The 21,578-nt window shown below is 36.6% G+C and overlaps 1 protein-coding gene across 1 annotated transcript in view; it reads left to right on the top strand.

Moving 5' to 3' along the window:
* Positions 1-12,729, top strand: part of NXPH2 (neurexophilin 2) — a 107,107-nt gene extending 94,378 nt beyond the window's left edge. Inside the window, exon 2 of the mRNA XM_019752560.2 lies at positions 10,248-12,729. Coding sequence (XP_019608119.1) covers positions 10,248-10,991 — 744 coding nt within the window. The 3' untranslated portion in view covers positions 10,992-12,729. The remainder of the gene's footprint in view (positions 1-10,247) is intronic.
* The last annotated feature ends 8,849 nt before the right edge of the window (positions 12,730-21,578 follow it).

Below are 21,578 nucleotides of genomic sequence, written 5' to 3'. Positions count from 1 at the left end.
TTATAGCTGCCACCTACCACAATGTATCTTTACGTTTGCTTCTAGCTTGTTCGTAATTTGTTAAAGAGCCCCTTTTATTCAGCTTGCTAACACAGAAATGAAATCTGTTTTGTTTCACACCATTTTTCTTAAATGTTTATAGAAATTATGGTATGTGCATGCACACCTGTGTTTATACACATGATATTTCTGTGTGTCAGAATGTGTGTGTGTGTACAATTTTTTGCAGAGGTTGTATCATTGATTTTCCAGATTTAATGTCATCAAGATAAAATAAGAATTGCCATATTTAACCTTAGCACTAAAACTTCTGCCAAGCATTGCAATCTAGCTTTTTGGCTCTTACTGCTAAGGTTTCTGTCTTCACATTTATGTTTCCTGTTATTTCTTGTATCAATTCAGAAAAGTGTAAAGGGTAGCTATTAAAAGATATCAGGAAGGTAAGTGAATTTGCCACTCAGCAGAAAGAATGCCTGCTGTTTAGCTTTCTTCTCCTAAGCAATCATTTGTTATTCAACCTGCAAAATGAATTTTGAAACAATGCCACATTATGCCACAAAATATTAATAGGTACAATTAATACATCGATATATATTTGATTCTATCATCCTTCATTCCCTTATGCCATTCTTCTTTTAATCTGCTGTGACAGTTCTGTAATGGAACCCCAGAAATACGACTCTGGGGCAAGCTATCCTACTAATCATCAATATAACATTGTATGTTGTCCAGCAGGTATGTGTTCCTGTTTTGTCAGCAGGGATAATATTCTGTAAAATTTCTATCCAGAGAAAATGCTTTCCAAGATTTGTTTACAAGCAAAAATACTGTATTGGAATGCTGAGTTCAATCATGACAAGATTTTGTGTTTTGTTTTTTTCTGCTGAGCAGGTTGTCATTTTATTAACTACTGGACAGAATTGTTGAAGTGATCCAATTATATAAGATATATCTATATGCTTTACACCACCGTTCATTATTGATTTATAATTCCTTAGCTATAATGGCATCTGCAAGCCACCTCTAGATTATATAACAATGGTCACTTTGGGGGTCCTTGGCTTGAGCTAGTATTCCCAGTGAAATAATGAATGGCTAGCTATATATATTCCATCATGAACAATATTATAAACAGATCCATTAAACAAACCAGTTATTCTTCCAAACTGGCACTCAGCAGTGATTGTCATTCAGAAAAAAAACATTAACAAATGCTTTCATGATATCCAAGAGGGGCAAGCCAGCTGCCTTTAGAAAATATTTGTACAGATCTGTATCAATTTATCTCTTATAGCATATGCCAGTCCGGTTATCAAGAAAAAGCCAACTCTCCCAGCTTGATACAAATCCACCAGTTTGGAGCATTAAGCTCATTTCGCCTGATCCTGGAAAGTCATATTTTTCTTTTATGAACAGAGGACTAGAGGACTATATGTTTTGGTGTACTGTAAAATAGTTAAGGGTATGGCCTTCCTTGTTAATGGCACGTGATCTATTAAATCTATGCATTGTGTATTGTATATGTTACAGCAAGTGTTTTATGGTAAACCGGTACAGGCTGTAAATACTTTATAATTACTATAAACACAGAAAACTGAAAACATCCTTTTGAGGTATAGCTGCCCCTTCAATTCTATGACTGCACAAGAAAACTTTAGGTTGTTATATTTTATCTTTCATTTACAACATTCATCAATTCTTGTGAAATTCATAGACATTAGTCAGATTTGTTGTCTATTAGCATATTTTAACATACTTGTAAACATAAAGAAAAATCTACATTATTTCAGAATGTTGTTATTTATCCAGAACATACTTTATTTATTATCAAGAAACATATACCAGGGGTGCCTAAAAAATGTATACAAGTGGACACTTTGATCAACGTTGCTCAAGCAGTAGTTTTCCATAATCAGAAGAGTTTGGACGCTGATGGTAACCACTTTGAGCACCTCTTGTAATTGCAGAAGTCAAATGTGACTTGTATTCATCTTTTGTTATCAGTATATATTGAGTATTACAATTTTAATATAGTTCTCCTTTCTTAAAATGTGTATATATTTTTTTTGGCACCCTCTGTACTGTACTAGTTATACAGTATTATTTAAAAAAAGGGTTATACCTTAATTGTAGCAAAGATCTGACTGTCCCAGAATAGATATTTTAAACCTTCCACAACTCTTTGAAGTTTAAGGGTGACAGACAAGGCCTGCCAAGGTGCCCATCTCTGATCACTAAGCCTCCAGGTCAGGAAGCCAGCACTGACTGAACGTTGGAGCTTATTTATAGTTAAGGGAAGTGGGCATATAGTTTCAGGGATAAGATGAATAAGTGCTGAGGATCTAATGGATAGCAGGATGACTCTCACGGATGACACTGTCTTGTATAATCGAAATTTCCTAAGAATCCTTTCTTAAAGATTCTTACAAAGAGAAAAAAAGAACTATGTGAGGTGATAGATGTGTTCATTAACTTGATGGTGGGAATCCTCTCACAACGTAAACATCTCTCAAATCATCACGTACATTTCAACTATATTACAATTTTGTTTGTCAATTAACCTCAATAAAGCTGGAAAAAAAGAAAAACATTAGCTTTCCTTCCACTAGAAAAAATATAACTATTGTCTTATAATGCTATCACACTCTCATTAGTAATTATAAACAAATCAATCCCGTTTTGGAACAGGAAAAAAGGAATATAAATACCAAAATCGATTCGCTTTCTTGTCACGAATTCATTCATTATCAACTATCAGCTAACTATCTTGGATTTTATTTCTCTCCTCAGAATAAAGTAATTAATTGTTCAATTCTATTCAACCCCTGCACTATTGCTTCCCCTATTGCAGACTAGCTCTCCCTGCTTCCTGTTATACTGATAACCTTATGACAGCAATAAGTAAGTGAGCTATTATTTATGTATGATTATTTATTTAATGTTTTTCCCCTGTTCCTCTGCAAATCATATGAAGAGAAGAACTATATCTGCCCTGTTCAGCAGTGTATTTCCAGTGCCTAGAGCATAAGGAATGCACCTGGAAGGCATGTGAAAAACATGTGTTGAATCAGTGATTAACAATGAATGCATGCATTTGTTACGTGGTTCCAGGTCTCCTCACTTCCTCTCTAAACTACCGAACTCACCACCTTGCAAGTGTTCCTGACCGTCGACCCACCTACCTCTAGTTACTTTCTACCTCAGCCTCCTTTATCTTTTTGAAGTGCAGCTCCAACCTTTTCTTTTCACTATTTTACTGTTGAGAAAACTAGGCACCAAAAGGGGACGTGGCCTGCACAGGATGATGGAACCATAAGTGACAGTGTCAGATTTTTAGTCCAGTGTTCCTGACCACAACTCCTTCCAGTAGATCAAATCACTACTGTTTCCATCCCTCACTGTTCTGCTTCGGTTCTTACCTGTCTTGATCAAGTTCATCGCCCTATATCTTTCATTCATTCCTTCACTCTTGGCACAGTTTCTCTGATTGGGTGAATTCAGCCACTAGAGGATGTGCCGACGGATTCTTTTCTACAATACACAGACTTGATTGGTTCACTCCACTTTTTCTCCTGTCCAGTAATTCCCAAGTGCAATGTGGGAGTACAGTAGCATTCATATGATTGCAGAGATAGGCAAAAGTCAGTGAAGCAATAAACTTACCCCTGCAGATATTTTGTGGAAATATTTCTAAACTATTTTAGGCTTCCCATTTTCTTAAACAAGGTGTGTTAAAGTCAGGAGGCAGTGAGCTTAAAGTGCTAAGCTTCAGTTACTGAGGAAATTCAAGCCTCCTACTCCTCTGGTGCCACGAGAGTGAGAAGTCAGTAGATGCTAAATAAACGTGTCTGTTAGAGCTCAAACACTGGACTGGGACACCAAGGCCAGTGATGATATCTCGTCCATTAGTGTTTACTTAAATAAGAAAAATACCACCTGTTAGGACTGCTATAGAATGGAGAGAGAGCTACCTGGACTGATAATGGTACAGTATGTATTGAATGGAATTTGAACCTCAGAAGCTCAAAGCTTTAAATGCCCTTAACTTCCTTTCTATTATCCACTGGCTGTAGAGAAAGGTCCTCCCCTCCCCCAACCCCACCATCTCTCCCCTTTGCCCCCACCCCCTGAGTTTAGGACCCAGCCACCATGCAACTACAGAGAAGAAGCAAAGCTACCACAATGGTGAATGTATAGAAAAGTGTTCTAGCATAATTATGGCAAAGGTCTGACTGTCCCAGATCCCAAGGGAAACCAAGTAGCATCCATGGTTTTGCAGCACCCAGAGCACTATGAATATAGAACACTGCTTTGTGAGGCTCTCTTTCATTAGCTCCATTTCCCTTGGTCAACAGGTTGACCTGCAAAGAAGGCCCAGCTAAAGGTTGATGCTGACTCACGGGATGTGTAGAATCAAATACAATAGACTGGCTTCAAAATTGAGAAACAAGGCATTTGAATCTAATACAGTCAGAAAGTAATTCCAACGCTATGGAGGATATTTATAGAATAAGCTTTTTTTTATTAAGTTATCAATTACCAAAATTGCCCCAATTTTTAAGAAGTCAATGTGAAATAAAAATAAAATAGCAATAGTAATGATGGTGACAGACACGTAGCATGTAACATTGGCAGAGTCATTTATAAGCGGTGTATGACTCCTAAACAACAAATAAAATGAGGTTATTTTAGATCATTTAGTAATGTGGTAAGGAATTACAAATTGAAATGCTTGAGAGTTCCTAACTTAAAAAAAAAAAAATCCTAAACTAAGTGCCACTGAATTAAATGTAAATTAAGCTTATGATAACAAAAATGTATAACCTTATGAGAATTCTGAAAGCAAAACTTTAAAAAAGATCTTCTCTACTTAAGCCAGAAGATAAAGATTCATATCAATGGTGGTAAGTCATCTTATTAGAATGTACCATTGAGATAAAGACGAAAATGACACTTCTGTGTTCTTCTTCCCCAAACCCATAACTCCAATCTAATAATGAGAAAAATATCAAACTCAAATTGATGGGCGTTCTACAAAATGCCTAACCAGTACTCCACAAAACATTCAAGGTTATCAAAAACAAGGAAAGACTCAAATCTACTGCAGCCAAGACAAACCTAAGGATTCATTAGGACCATGTAATGTGGGATCCTAGATAGAATCCTGGGGCAAATAAAGGCCATTAGGAAAAAGAAAAAAAAGAAAAAAACTAAGGAAATCTGAATAAAGCATGGACTTTAGTTAATAATAATGTGTTAATATTGGTTCATTAGTTGCACCAAGATATTAACAATACAGGAAACTGGGTGTAGTGTATATGACAATTCTTTGTACTACACAACTTTTCTGTAAACAAAATTATTCTAAAATAAAAACTTTACTGAAAATACATAATAGATATGGTTGAAAAAATCTTCTGATATAGTATTTGCAGAGGAAGATGCTTTTTAGTTTATAAATTATTTCCATAATTCGTGACAGTTCTCACATCTGCTACTATAAAATTCATTGCAGCTTCTCTGCCTCTTGGGAAAAAATGCATTTAATTATCAGTGAAATTCAACTCCAGCTTGTTATGATGAATGATTTGAACCTGTCAGCTTTTCCCCCTGAAAACAAGAGAGCTGAAATGAAATACAGTTTTCTTCCTCTACTCCCTTCCTTCCACCTGCTTCATTTAATTGATGAAGGTTTCAGCTTTTATTAATCTTTTTGAGCTCTTCTGTGAGATGCAGAGAAAGCTAATATGATATCATTGTATCTAGCTAATGTGTGTGCTTTGTGAAATTGATACACCCTGCCAAGACATAAATTACTTAAGCTTTGATAAATGTGTTGAAATCAGGGAATGTTCAAACAGATAAAGCACAGCAATTCCTCTTTTGCTCCCCTTTTTAAACTCCATTTTGTGCTTGTGGTTAAATGTTTTTGCATTATTATAGTAATATGATGGGACAAAGATAGCAGCGATACCAATATTAGCATAGAGAGCCTCAGCAAGTACAAAATAACCAGGGGGATACAGCCATATGCTTTGTATAAAACATCTAACAACTTCGCCTTGAACGGAGTAGTTTGCCAACAGGTTCAGAACCACCAACAGCCCTCTCCCAGTAGGTGTCTCATGGAAATTGTCTGTTTAGGAATGAGGGCACCTGCCTGACGCCTTGTACTTTCAGCCCCCCTTGCTGACTCATTTGGTAGGTTGGAATTAAAGATCCCAAACACATTTTGTTGGTAAAGAGAGATCATGTGTGCCTGTGATCTGGCTATGACGCAGATGCTAGTGAGACTGGAAACACAAGGAAACATTTGATAGATGCTCTGGAGTTGAGAAGGTTGATTTCTACTCAGTCATTAATGTATCATATGGCACTGAACACGTTTTTTGATTAACCATAATCAGTTTCCAGGAGGCTGGAGAATTCATAAAACCCTTTGAAGACAATTCTTGAATAGAAGGCATGGGACTATCCACTGAACCATGCTAGAGTTGTCAGTCATTGAATGCCTTTTGCCAGAGATCGGGCTCAGTAACTTCCATCTGTTCTTTTATGTACTCCTTACAATCAACCAGAAAGGAGATATAGGTGAAAAAACTGGGATTCATATCAAACACTTAAGTGAGAGGTGATGAGGTAATCGGACACCGAATCCCATGCTTTTTCCACCATGATGATTCCATTTCGGGAGTATATGGATGAGTAAGGAGCAGGAGTATGACTCATTCAACCCTAGTCATCTATGATTAGGTCTTTTAAGGATAAGCATGAGCCTTGTATGACATGGGATCTTATGTCATGCAACCATGTATGTAGACCTGGTATAGGAGAGGGTGCTCTCTCAGCAGTGAGGCATGCATTTTAAGGAAATATTTCAGGGGGAAGACTGAACGAGTTACACCAAAGGGAGAGGAAGTTGCAAGAGGAGGTACAACTGTTAGCTTTTTAAGACAACTAGAAATATATTTACCCTTTTAAAATTATACACCATTATCTGACAGTTTTTTGAGATTTGGCTTTAGAGTTGGAAATCAGTATTTGTGAGAACTGTCCATAGGAGAGTAGAGATCAGGAAGTATTATTTTAAAGTAATAAACAGATGAAGTTCTACACAGCTTTTCTCAACTTGCTTAATGTTGTTGTCAAAACAAGTAAGAAATGTAATAGTCTAGGGCAAAGAAAAAACTTAAAATAGATATACATCTACTTTTCATCTCAGGAACTGTCAGTGAGTGTTTTCACTGAAACAGAGAACAATTATAGATCTGTGCTATTAGTTAAATTGTATTATTATTTTATATAAGCCAACTTTAAAATCAAGGGCTTTTTGTGCAGGTTTGAACCCAAAAAGTATTGTGTTAGAATGTATTTTTTAGAAATCAAATCCCATTTGAAATTCTCATTTGGAGAATCTTTTTTGAAAAGTTGAGAAGTCCTTCTAAAAAAAAATAATAATCACACCTACTTTATCTGTTTGATAAGCTTAGACTTTTTTTTAAACATACTTTTTAGGGTGAGTCACGTGTTTGGATCAAGTTGTTACAACATAAAGTACTACAAAGCGAATCTTCAAATTTTTTAAAAGTCTCTGTAAATGGCCATTTTTGTTATTATTATTATCACTGAGTAATCTCAGAACCATCACAGCAGAAGTCTTATCTCTAAATAATGAAAGGATCTCATAATTTCTGTCTCCTAAGGGGTCTATCACATATTCTAAAATGTACCAATACCAGTTAACTTATTAAAATACATTAAGGTGCTAGATGATTTCAAACTTACTAATCATTGAACGATGTTTCTATGTTCAATGTTTATAGGTTTTCAATTAACAGAAAAGTAAGGAGACTTGACCAAGTGTTACACCAAGAAAAATTATTCAGGAAGAAAAAAAATCAGGAAAATGTGTAATGTAAAACAAACATCTTAAGGGAGAAAAAGAGCATGTTGGTAATGGTAATAGCAAAGATTGTTGTTATACTTGTGAGTGAAAAAATATTTAATCAGCAGCATGGTGTGTGAAGGTAAGAACTGAGATATTTTTTAAAAACAAGCTAAATGGGGAATTTTTCAGAAGGGATTTACCCTATGAAAGAGAGGAAGGAAGGCAGAAGTGAGTGAAGAGGTTAGGAAATGGTACCACATAGGAGAGTAGACATCAGGGAAATAACAGATATTCCCAGCAAGTGGAAGGTATATCTGTCAGAACTGACCAACAAAGTACATCTCATGAAATACTGGAAAGAGGTGAAAAATTGATAATAGGCTCTGGGCAACAAGAATCATAGTCACAGAAAAGAGAAATTAGACCTTGATCAGTGAGGGGTTTCTTATCTGCGCATGTGCCCTTGGAACTCTCGCTGGAGATGGTACTTGGGCCGGCTGCGTTAGTTCTCCGGAAACTCCCATCGTAACTGGAGCCCGTACTAACTCCATGGGCTCTTACCAGTTAATTTGAATGAGGTCTGTGCATATCATAATTAAGAATGTCCAAAATCAGAAAGCTAGTACAGTATCAGAAATACCCAGGCTATTTTGAGCCAGAAATCCTGAGTAATAATCCCCTTTTCATGGTGAATAAACCAGCCTTTCAACACCAGGAGAGAAAAAGAAGAATCAACTCAGGATATGTAAGCACACAAGAACAGGTAGTATGGATTTAACTTCTCAAAATAGTAAGAATGTACATCCTATGAATTTGCCCTTCTACCAAACTTCAGTAATTTAAGTAAAGGAAATATAATTTTTAAAAATACTAGACATGAAGAAGAAAAGTCTTCAGGAAATTAATCAAAGGGGCCAATAATTATTATGAACTCCCCCTCCCAAAGCCAAAAAAAAAAAAAAAAAAAAAAGGAAAACCCACACATACATTTAAATTCTCAGATTTTCACTCTAAAGTGATCTTGGGGACAAGGTGTAGGTAAAAACAGTTTTCACAAAACTCTATTAGAACTTAAACTTTTAAACTTTTATGAACATGTAAAAGATAATCTCATGTTATTAAACTCTGCCATGTACTTGAGTGTAATGTTTATAATCCAGGCTAGGTCTTTTCTTTCGTTTTGTTTTGTTTTCCAAAATTGGACAATTGAAAGCAATAATACTTGTAATAATCTGAGACTAGTTTTACCAGGTACTTTGCCATATATGAAAGTGTTGGGGAAATAGTACGTAAACACAGCCTGACTTCTTTCTCATCCATTTCATCATGCTGACAGTTTTCCAGAGAATCATTACCAGCATGGTTTGTGCTATTAGAGATAAAAGGCTATCTGTGTTTCCACTATAAACCTCTATTTTCCGGACTTTATTACTCATTTATAAATATTCACTCCAGGCAATAGTTTCATAGATTATGATTCGGTCCCTCAAAATCCTTACTGACTTAAATAATTGATTTTTAGAAATCATGGGGACTCTTAAACTACTACAAAAATAATGAAAATAAAAATCAAATGCAGATAAAGTGCTGTGTTTCTGTGCATATCATTTGAACCAAAATATTGTGTAAACTATAAACCACATGCACATAACTCTTTCTTAGCAATTCTATCTTTCAGGGTGTGATTCAGTGGTAATAAAATGTATTATATCATATATAGTCTAATAATTAATTCAAAACATACATTTCCAATTTATTTGTTTCTCTAAAGGCAACTAAATTTGAAATTATATTTTTCAACTGAAACTTTCTATTACTATTCACACTCCTTTTTTTGTTACAGTTTGAGATGGAATTATGTCAAAAGCCATGAAGTTATATGACATAAGCCTTTGAACATAATATCCTTAATATTTCAAAATATATTTAAGACTTATGAATATCTTATATTCAGATGGTTTCTAGCTCCTTGGGAGAAACGTTCAGCATTCTAGAGTTGTCTTCTACTTTAAAAATCTCACACATTTGATATTTTTATCAAATGGGATACCAAAATATACTACTTCCCCCAATCTGGAAAGACAGAATTATAAAGATTAGGAAACAGAGACTAAAAGCCCATTAAAATGAACCATTCTTTTTTTTAACTCATCATTCTAATTTTTTGTACTCACAGATTTACATTGCTTGAAATTAAATGCTCATTTTGTTACACTGCTGAGCCCAGCTGTGTGTGTGAAATGCTATTTAGCAAGAGTCGAAATAATATTGCAAGAATTTTGCTTATGCTTTGGCTTTGTAGTACGCGAGTGCTCAAAGCCTAACCTAAACTTTATTTCTCTTTCTTCTTTCCACACAGTTATTCTGTGACAGTAAAAAAGTGGTGCATGCCACAGAGGGGCTGGATTGGGAAGACAAAGATGCCCCGGGGACATTGGTCGCAAACGTGGTGCACTCAAGGGTCATCAATCCCCTGCGCCTGTTTGTTAAACAGTCTCCAGTCCCAAAGCCTGGACACTTGGCATATGCGGATAGCATGGAAAACTTCTGGGATTGGCTGGCCAACATCACCGAGGTTCAGGAGCCACTGACAAGAACTAAACGGAGGCCAATAGTAAAAACGGGAAAATTTAAGAAAATGTTTGGATGGGGTGACTTCCATTCCAACATTAAAACTGTTAAACTCAACCTCCTGATCACGGGGAAAATTGTTGACCATGGAAATGGAACCTTCAGTGTTTATTTCCGACATAATTCCACAGGCCTGGGCAATGTTTCTGTGAGTTTGGTACCCCCCTCCAAAGTCGTGGAATTTGAAGTCTCCCCACAGTCTACCTTGGAGACGAAGGAATCCAAATCTTTCAATTGTCGCATTGAGTATGAAAAAACAGATCGGGCGAAGAAGACCGCCCTGTGCAACTTTGACCCGTCCAAGATCTGCTATCAGGAGCAGACTCAGAGCCACGTGTCTTGGCTGTGCTCCAAGCCCTTCAAGGTCATTTGCATTTACATTGCCTTTTACAGTGTTGATTATAAACTCGTGCAAAAGGTCTGTCCTGACTACAATTACCATAGTGAGACTCCATACTTATCTTCTGGCTGAATCTTTCCAAGGTGATAAAATGAAGGACCAAGAAACTTTTAATTAGAATGACCAAGAACCAAGCCCAGCTCTTCATTGTAAAGAATCCCTTTTGTTTCTGGCAGTGAACCTTAGTTCCATGTTAAGTTTTCAAATTGTTTTTTTTTAAAGAGAAGAAAAAGAAACATCTTTAAATGTGACGTGTTTGTTTTGATCGTAAGTACCTTAATCTGAAGAATCAAACTGTTTATGAAGCCATCACTTCCATGTATGATGGCTAAATCCTCGAAATATTGTTTCTCTAAAAGAAGAATCAATGGGAGCAACATGTAACAAGAAAGAATCGAATTATGCATGTGATTAACACTGCTCTTGAAATGAGCCTGCCTTGAAATATGTTTTGGAAGGTTACCTTAAAAATAGCAGATTCAGTAAAGTAACAGAAAAGATTGTATTTGATAGATGAACCACATTTCTGACATAGAATTCTTTTTTTATTGCTATTTTTTCCCACATCTGTGCTGTTACTGATATGAGATATTAAGGGGTAAAATTTGTTTCAAAGCTTGTGTGTGAAGTTACAGTGCCACAGTAGAATTAAATACATTATTATCTGAGCTAGAGTTGAGCAAATGTGTTTAAAACACTTACCCTGTGTTGGTCACTTCCCTCATGATTCTCATCTGAATGGTAATATTGGTATATTGGGAAAGCAAATCTGGATATAAATCAGATCATAATGGTTTTAGATTCATTTGCCAAATTCAGTGCTGTGAGATTGTCAAAAATGTCATAAATCTGTATTTACCCTATAACGTGTAATCTCATTCTGTTCATTCGGTAGTATGATTTTCACAAACATGTGTAGAACAACTCTGAAATTGAGAGAAAGTGATTGTTTTTTCTGCTAGAATAGGAAAAAAAAAATTAAAAGCAGAGGGAGGAATTTCCAGGATTATTGATTCATTATTCCTAGCCTCCCAGATTAAGTTCTCCTTGAATTTAGTTAATTGAGTCAGGGATCAAATTCTGTGAGGAAATAAAGTACATTTAAGCATTATTAATGATTATCAAGTGCTAATAACCAAGATACCTGACTCACCAGTCTTTTGATATTACTTACAAATTAATGTTTCTTCACAATTGGTTCCCTCCCTATCTTCTCTGAGGGGGGTGGACAAGCATCCTGAATTATAGAACTGGATGATGTTGGCATTAGCACAAAAAAAGGGTACGGGTGACCAGTAAAAAACGTTTCCAAAACTTGGAATCATAACTCTTTTTACAATAGATGTTGACTTTTCCCCCCTTCTTGTCTGTAAAATATCAGTTAAAGTAAAACATTAAACTGAGGACTGAAGGGAAAAAAAACAACAGTCCTAACCAACAAAATCCCTTTTACTACATTGTTCAAAAAGCCAACAGCTCAGCTCTCTATTTTGCATCTGCATTCCTTTCCTTTTACTGCTGATATCCGCACAGTGTTTGGTTTTGTCTTTTGTAAAAAGTGTACTAAGCTTAGTGTGTGGTAGTACAGGCTTGAAATTTTTGTTCTGAGTTCACCAGGTTTTCTGTAATTTTGTGGTTGGTGTGAAACATCTGGAGACATCTTTTTATTTTCATCTAGAAATAAGATTAACATACTATTTGTTGTAAAATATGTGAGAACCATGTATGTATATATACTTAGAATTTTCTGTGTACAGAGAAAGTATGTGTACACATTTCTATGTAAATAAAAAGAATTTCCTAAATCTGTCACATGACTGCAGGGTTTTTGTTTGTTTTTGTTTTTGTGTTTAGCTGTTCTTGTTTCTTTTCCCCACAAGGGTTATTTTGTGTGTGTGTGTGTGTGTGTGTGTGTGCGCGCGCGCGCACATGCAATATCAACTGAGTATTAAGATTTTCCATATGTACATACTAAACAGAGCAGCTTGACTGTGGAGATTATAAAGTAGAGTGAAAGGATAATTCATATAAAGCACTTGGCACATAGCCAGGCATCTAGTAAGAACTCGATAAGTGTGAGCTGCCATTAGGATTGTTATTATTGCTATTCATAATTATTATTATTATTACAACATGAAATGTGATTTAAAACTAGCTGATGTTCAGAAGTTGAATGATATAAATATTATATCTAAGCAAAGGGAAAAAAATACTAAATCAGTTTACATGAGTCTTAGATTTTAGCAGGGTTTAAAAAAAAAAAAGAAAGAAAGAAAGTTTCCCTAGGCATATTTTTCAATTGGCGTAGAACATATGCCACATATATTTTTAAGTCATAACTTCATTTCAAAGCCTACATAATTGTCAGTAATGGTACTTGGCACAATATAAATCAGATCCCATTTAAACATGCAAATGCACACATTTCTACAAAACTATTTTTGCCTTTGAGTACTGCAGTTGAGGAAAAGGATGTTCATGGAAGCTAATTTTAAACCCAGTCACAAACTATTCAAATTCAAAGCAACACACTCTTTGAAGAATTAAAGTTAAACTAATAGATTTTACACCTGAAACTAGTAGAACATTATACATTAGTATACCTCAAGAAAGAAAAGCTTTAAAAAAAACAAACCAAAAAAAACTAGCAGAAATGTAATCCTCAGGGAAGTGATGCGTCTTCCCAGGGTCTCTCTAGGCCTGCTATTTACTAGAAAACAAAGTAGTTTGAAGACCTTTTCTCACCTCAACAGAAACAATCTCTTTACTCATCACCACACAGAATGAAAAAAGAGATCCTATTTCTATGACTAAACACAATGTGATCACACCAGCCACAGGCTCTGCAAAATGTGTAGAAAGGAAATGAGAGATAGATTCTGTGGACAGCATGCAGTAAAGCAGCAATCGTAAAGAGGAAACAATTTTCTTCTTTCTGTTAATACTGGGAACTACAACATATTCTCACAGTCTAGAATAACAGTAACAATGAGTGCTTCTCTGATATGGCCACTCATAAGAGCACCTTATGCATATTACACTTATATTCTATAATTTTTGTTCTGCAACAGTTTTCTTCTTTACTTTATGTGACCCAGATGCCACATTTTAGGCATGATTGCTGCATTTTAAACATTCCACATCTGGCTATTCTATCTCCATTCAAGACATGGTTTTGCTGGGTTGGAGCTTCCATTACAACTTAGAGAATCCTGCTATTCAAAGTGTGGTCAGCAGACCAGCAGCATGACCTGTACGCTTATTGGAAATGCAGAATCTGGGGTCCTACCCCACAAACACCAAATTGAAGTTTTCATTTTAACAAAATCCCCGTGTGACCTTATGTATAATACACTAAAAACTGAGAAGTACTTCCCTAGAAAGCCTGATTTAATGAATGTGCTGTAGGGTTTAAGAATCTACATCTTAAATAAACACCCTAGGTTATGTGGTTCAAATGGACTTCTCACAATACTTTATCAAAAAATAATAATAATAATAATGTCGGGGGCGGGCCCGGTGGCTCAGGCGGTTAGAGCTCCATGCTCCTAACTCCAAAGGCTGCCAGTTCGATCCCCACATGGGCCAGTGGGCTCTCAACCACAAGGTTGCCAGTTCGATTCCTTGACTCCCACAAGGGATGGTGGGCTGTGCCCCCTGCAACTAGAAACGGCAACTGGACCTGGAGCTGAGCTGCACCCTCCACAACTAAGACTGAAAAGACAACACTTGAAGCTGAATGGCACCCTCCACAACTAAGATTGAAAGGACAACAACTTGACTTGGAAAAAAAAAAAGGCCTGGAAGTGCACACTGTCCCCCAATAAAGTCCTATTCCCCTTCCCCAATAAAATCTTAAAAAAAAAAAAAAAAAAAAGTTAAAGGAACTGTCCCCTTTTAAAAACAAAAGTTAAACTAATAGATTAATAACCAAATTAAGAAAAATGATCAACCATATGGAAAAGTAATATTTCAAAGAGAGTGCGGCCTACATTATCTCTTATTTCAACCCCCTCATTTGACAGACTGGTAAAACCGAGGCTCCATCAGAGTAAACGGCATACCTCGCTTACATGGCAACTCCAATTGAAATGCAGGTCTCCTGAATCCTAGTCAGAGCTCTTATGTTAAGAAAGGTAAATTGAAGCAGATATTCAAGACAAATAATAATAATAATAACAACAACAATAATAATAATTGCAGTGATTTTATAACAACACGTGATCCAGAAGCCAAAACTAAACATGAAAATGACTGGAATGGATCTCTCTCCAAAACCTTCAGGATTATAATTTGTCTAAGAACACAAAAACTTTAAAAATTAAAAGTACAGAAAAATAAAGTCTGGATAGGGCCATTATATCCAAAGATAAGAGTCCTGGGATACATTAGAAGTATAACTGGCTAAGAATTAACAGCAATAAAATACTACATTTGGCAGAATTGTCAAGTGATTATAACACCTGAGAATGTATTTTCATAAGTAGAAATAGGTAAATTGCATGGGATGCCTTAATTGCCTAAAGGTCCAATTTACTTCATAAAGAATCTTAACTGGCCTATAAAACAGAAGAGGGAGTCATGCATTTGTATTTGCAGTAAAACTATAGTTAATCCCAAGTTAATTAATCAGAACTTTGAACAGAAATTTAATATCTCCAATTGTAAGAGACAAATCACAAGAGTAAAATAATAACTAACATGAACTTGTTAGTTATTATTTTACTCTTCATAAAAATCTTGTAGAAGATATTCAAGGGTCATTTCATATTCTCCTTCATCGCCTGCCCCATACTGTGAAATCTAGAACCCTGGGAACATATCCCATTCTGCTTCATTTTTGATCTTCCCCTTTCTTCATCCACCTCAGTTCTCCTATAAGTAGTATGTAGTTAATTCTGAAAACGAAATCAGTTAATTTCTTTGTGTCCTCCACAGCACCTGGCAAAATGTCTGCTATGTTGTAGGTACTTGATCAATACTTGTCACTTGATCTTTTAAAAATCTCCGGTACAATATGGTGATTATTCAAGACCCCAGTCTACCCACATAATGTAAGAGTTAGCTTGCACCATTCCCAGCATGAACACAGCGTTCCAGCTGAACACAATGCCCATTGAGTGTTAGCTTCCAGAACCACAGAAACTTAAAAGCTGGAAACAATTTTAGAAGTCATCTAAAATAAGTTTTGTTTATCAGATAAAGGAGGCCTAATGAGGTTTAACAGCCTGGTGCTTCTTATTGTTCTTCCTGCCTGGGTAAAGCCATTGTTTCTCCTCTCTGTTCCTCCAAATCACTGATGTTCCATATTTACGACAGAGACTGTCCACCAGAATAGGCCCTCCTCCTTCTCCCATTGCAATGGAAAGATCACGTATCGTGTTTCCCTGAAAATAAGACCTAGCCGGACAATCAGCTCTAATGCATCTTATGGAGCAAAAATTAATATAAGACCCAGTGTTATATTATATTATATAAGACCAGGTCCTATATTATAGTACAATAAGACCGGGTCTTATATTAATTTTTGCTCCAAAAGACACATTAGAGCTGATTGTCCAGCTGGGTCTTATTTTCAGGGAAACACAGTACGTGGCTGGCCAACTAGATTACATGCTCCTGTCTTGTGCAGTGAGGTGTGGTCTTGTTGCTGAGCTGCAGTAAATGGAATGAGAGAGGAGGATATGCATGCTTCCAGGATTTGGATGTATATAGACTTATCTATATAGATTCATATAAAAGTGCTTTCATGCTTTTCTGTGCTCTTCCCCTTTGGCTGTCTCAGAGAGATGCCCTGAGGGACCACAGATACTGCACAGTGAAAGAGGCAAAGCAACCGCCCATCTGAGTGTATTTCTGACCAGGGAAGAAAGCAACCCAGGTAACCAAAAGCCCACCCTGAACTGCTACACAAGTAATAAACAAATACATTCTTTCAGTCACTGAATTATTAGGATGAATTTGTTACTGCACCTCAGTATAACTTAACTAATACAAATGTTGCATAAAGTCTTCTCTATCTATGCTGTAGTCCACGCTGATCTCCGACTACGTGAATTGCTTCTTTCGGTCAATACTAGGCATTTCAGTATTAATTTCATATGCACAACTATAGCCTGCCTTATTGTTCATACCTCACCATGTGTTCTATCATCAAAAAACAAAACAAAACACAAGTTCACCAAAGCAAGAGATCGAATTTATACTTTTTTGAATGTCCCACAATACCCAGATAAAACTATTGCCTTTTGAGTAATAGATACATGTTGTAAGCTGCACTAAAAGATATCATAGGGAGTCATTTAGTTAAAAGCATTTGTTTTACAAATGACCCATATAAAATAGAAGTGGATAATTCTTAAAAGATGATAAAACCACAATTTAAGAATTATATTAATTCTACTCCACCTACAAACACAGGGAAGAAGCATATATTTTTTTCTTTTTTATCTTTATTTTTTGTTAATGCTACACTTACATGGATTCATAATTCCATGGGTACCAAGATGGGAGATATCCCTCCCACAGCTTTTCTATAGCCACTCTGCTCTCCTCCCCAGAGGAAAACCATAGTGTAAATTCTTGTGCATCCTGGCAGAGAAAAATGAATATATTTGGAAATGTTTTAAATGATTAAAAGTGTTTTTTTAACCACTTGAAAAAAATAAAAGATGGCGGAATAGGTAAACGCTGTGCTCACCTCCTCTCAGGATCACCTCAATTACAACTAAATCACATAACAACAAATATTAACAATCGCATGAAGTCTAGCTGAATCAAAGCCCTACAACTGCGCACATACAGAAGAAGCCACCTTGAGACTGGTATGAGGGGCAGAGATGCAGAATGGCTGGTCCCACACCAGGATGTGACCATTAAAAATCTGAAGGGATATCTCAACTGTGGAGCCCCCTCCCCCCCATGAGGAGTGAGGGGTCCCAGCTCTACCCTAGCCCAGGGTTTCAGTGCTAGAAAGAGAAGCCCCCACAACTGCTGGCTGTGAAAACCAGCAGAGATTATGGCTGATATAGACAGAGGGTGGCTAGCGTCCCAGGCACTCCTCTTAATGGGACTGCACACAAACTTACTTGCTGACAGATTCACTTGCTCTGAGCTCCAGTGCTGAGGCAGCAGTCCAAAAGGTGCCAGGGACAAACAGGGAGAAAAATGAATTGTCTAGCTGCAGGGTGTGGGCTGGAGTGGCAGCTTTCGTAGGGATGAAGGAGCTGGTGGAAGTCATTATTTCTTTGTTGGGACCTCCCATCCATGCGTGAATACTCATGCAGACGCCATATTCTGAGCCTCCATCAACTGACTATCACTTTTCATTTGCCCCACCCTGGTGATTTCCTGAGACACAACTTTTGGGCACATCAAAGCAGCTTTCAGTGGCTTTCAAGTATAAACAGCCTGCCTTGGCTCATGCTGCAGACTTTCCTAAAATCTCTGAAAGATTCACAAACCCAAACAAGCAGCATCTGGTTCTGTTATGTCCTGTACCTCTGGCTGAGCAGCACTAAGCCCAGCACTAGCAACAGCTGGCCTTTGTTTGCAGATTGGCCTCTCAAAGCACCTCCAAACACTGCACAGACTGCAGCCATCTCTGGATTGCTTTGTGTATCATGCCCTCAGGGGGCCCTGACCAGAGAACGGACTATGGCTGAACTTGGCCTGCAGCAGGTCTGCTCCAAGGAAGCCCCGGAGCTGGCAGGCCCAGTGACCAGCTTCAGACTGGGCCAGAGCATTACCCAACCACCTCTAAGAACAACACACCCCTATGGCAGACTGGACAGACACCAGAGGCCCACTAAAACGAACCCTGCTCTGTAAAGTCAGCCCCTGCACAAAGCTCCTTCACTGTAGTCACAGCCAGTCCTCACAATCAATCAGTTTGAGAGTCAGTCCCTCCAACTGATGTGCAAACAGCAATCAAGTCTCAACTATAACAGGAGGGCAAACACAACCCACACAAGGAACATACCTGGAGCACCCGACTTTGGTGATCATGGAGAGAACACCACTGGGTCCCACAGGACACCTACTACATAAGGTCACTTTACTAAGACTGGAAGACATAGCAGCCCTGCACAGAAACAAACACAGGGAGGCAGCCAAAATGGGAAGACAAATAAACATTTCCCAAATAAAAGAATAGAACAAAACTCTAAAAAAAAGAACAAAACAAAATGGAGACAAGTAAATTACCAGACAGAGTTCCATACACTAGTTATAACTACACTCAATAACCTGAGGAAGAACTTCAACAAAAAGATAGAAAACATAAAAATGGAGATACAAAACATAAAAAAACAACCAGTCAGAAATAAAGACTATAATAATTGACATGAAGAATACATTAGAGGGAACCAACAGCAGATTAGATGAAGCAAGGGATCAAATTAGCAATTTAGAAGATAAGAAAACAGAAATCATGCAGTTAGAATAGCTAAATGAAAAAAAGAATCCAAAAAAATGAGGAGAGCTTAAGGGGCCTCTGGGACAACATCAAGTCTACCAACATTCACATCATAGGGGTATCAGAAGGAGAAGAGAGAAAATAAGGCACTGAAAGCCTACTTGAAGAACTAATAATGGAAAACTTCTCTATCCTGTTGAAGGAAATAGATATACATGCCCAGAAAGCACAGAGAGTCACAAACAAGATGAACCCAAAGAGGCCCACAGTAAAACACATCATAATTAAAGTGCCAAAGGTTAAAGACAAAGAGAATCTTAAAAGCAGCAGGTGAAAAGCAGTGAGTTACCTAAAAGGGAGCTCCCATAAGACTGTCAGTTGATTTCCCAACAGAAACTTTGCAGGCCAGAGGAATTGGCAGGAAATATTAGAAGTGACGAAAAGAAAGGACCTATAATCTACCCAGCAAAGCTATTATTTAGAATCAAAAGACAGATAAAGAGCTTCCCAGACAAGAAAAAGCTAAAGGAGTTACTCACCACCAAACCAGTATTACAAAGAATAGAAGGACTTCTTTAAAACAAACAGAGATCAAAAATATGAATAATAAAAAGGCAATAACTACATATCTATCAACAATTACTTCAAATGTAAATGAATTAAATGCTCTAATCAAAAGATAGGGTGGCTGAATGGATAAGAAAACAAGACCCTTACATATGTTGCCTACAAGCGACTCACCTCCAATCAAAAGACACACACAGACTGAAAGTAAAAAGATGATAAAAAGATATTTCATGAAAATGGAAGTGGAAAAAAAAAAAAAAGCTGTGGTAGCAATACTTATTATACAAGACAAAATAGACTTTAAAACAAACCCTATAACAAGTGACAAGGAAGGACCCAGTAATCCCACTTCTGGGTAATTATTTGAAGAAATCCAAAATGCTACTTCAAGGAGACATATGCATTTATATGTTCATTACAGTATTGTTTATAATGACCAAGATGTGGAGGCAACCTGGGTGTTTGTCAATGGATGAATGGGTACGGAGGAGGTGTACATATATACAATAAAATATTGCTTGGCCAGGGAAGGGAATGGGTTCTTGTCATCTGTGGCAGCATGGACAGACCTGGAGGGTATTGTGCTGAGTGGAGTATAAGACAGAGAAAGACAGATGCAATGTAATTTCACTTGTGGAATCTAAAATACAAAATAAACAAGCAAACAAAACAGAAGCAAACTCATAGATACAGAAAACATTTTGATGGTTGCCAGACAGGAGGGGGGTTGGGAATGGGTGAAAAAGGAGAAGGCATTAAGAAGTATAAATTGGTTGTTACAAATTAGTCATGAGGATGTAGGGTATAGCATAAACAATATAGTCAATAATATTGTAATAACTATGTATGGTGTCAGATGGGTACCTGATTTATTGGGGTAATAGATGGGAGGGGGTTGTGGGGACAGGGTAAAATAGGTGAAAAATTAAGAAGTACAAATTGGTACTTACAAAGTAGTCATGGGGATGTAAGCAAAGTATAGGGGATGTAGTTAATGATATGGTAATAACCATGCCAGGTGGATAATAGACTAGTCAGGGGGATCATTTCTTAAATTACATAAATATCTAACCACTATACATCTGAAATTAATATAAAATAATACTGAATGTCAACTCTAATTGAAAGTAAAATGTGGGGGGGAGGTGAGGGAAATAAGAGGTTCAAATTTCCAGGTAGAAAACAAGTCATGGGGATGTAACGTACAGCATGGGGAATATAGTCAGTAATATTGTGATAGTATGGTACAGTGTCAGATGGTTTTTAGACTTATGGTGATCGCTTCTTTAGGTATATAGATGTTGAATAACTATTGTGTACACCTGAAACTAATATAATGTAGTACGTTAGTTATATTTTAATAAAAATCTTTCAAAAATGTGTTTTTCAGTGTTCAGAATGCTCCCATTTGTGTGTATTCCAGTTAGCTGAAATATTACAATGCATTCATTTGTTAATGTATCCTTTTTACATTTTATAAATTACTTTCAAATGTCAAAAATTTTAAAATACTACCCATAATCCCAGCACTGATAAATTAAATATATGTATTCTTATATTTTCCTTCTCATCTTCATCTATATATATGGATATGTATGTATAAATTCATATATGTGTATATAGTTTTTATGTAGCTGTATTATTTATGTATTATGGCAATGTAACAAGTATACCAT

The sequence above is a fragment of the Rhinolophus sinicus genome, linkage group LG01 (assembly GCF_036562045.2).
Source record: "Rhinolophus sinicus isolate RSC01 linkage group LG01, ASM3656204v1, whole genome shotgun sequence".
Taxonomy (NCBI): Eukaryota; Metazoa; Chordata; class Mammalia; order Chiroptera; family Rhinolophidae; genus Rhinolophus; species Rhinolophus sinicus.
This window is presented reverse-complemented; position numbering and strand designations above follow the sequence as displayed.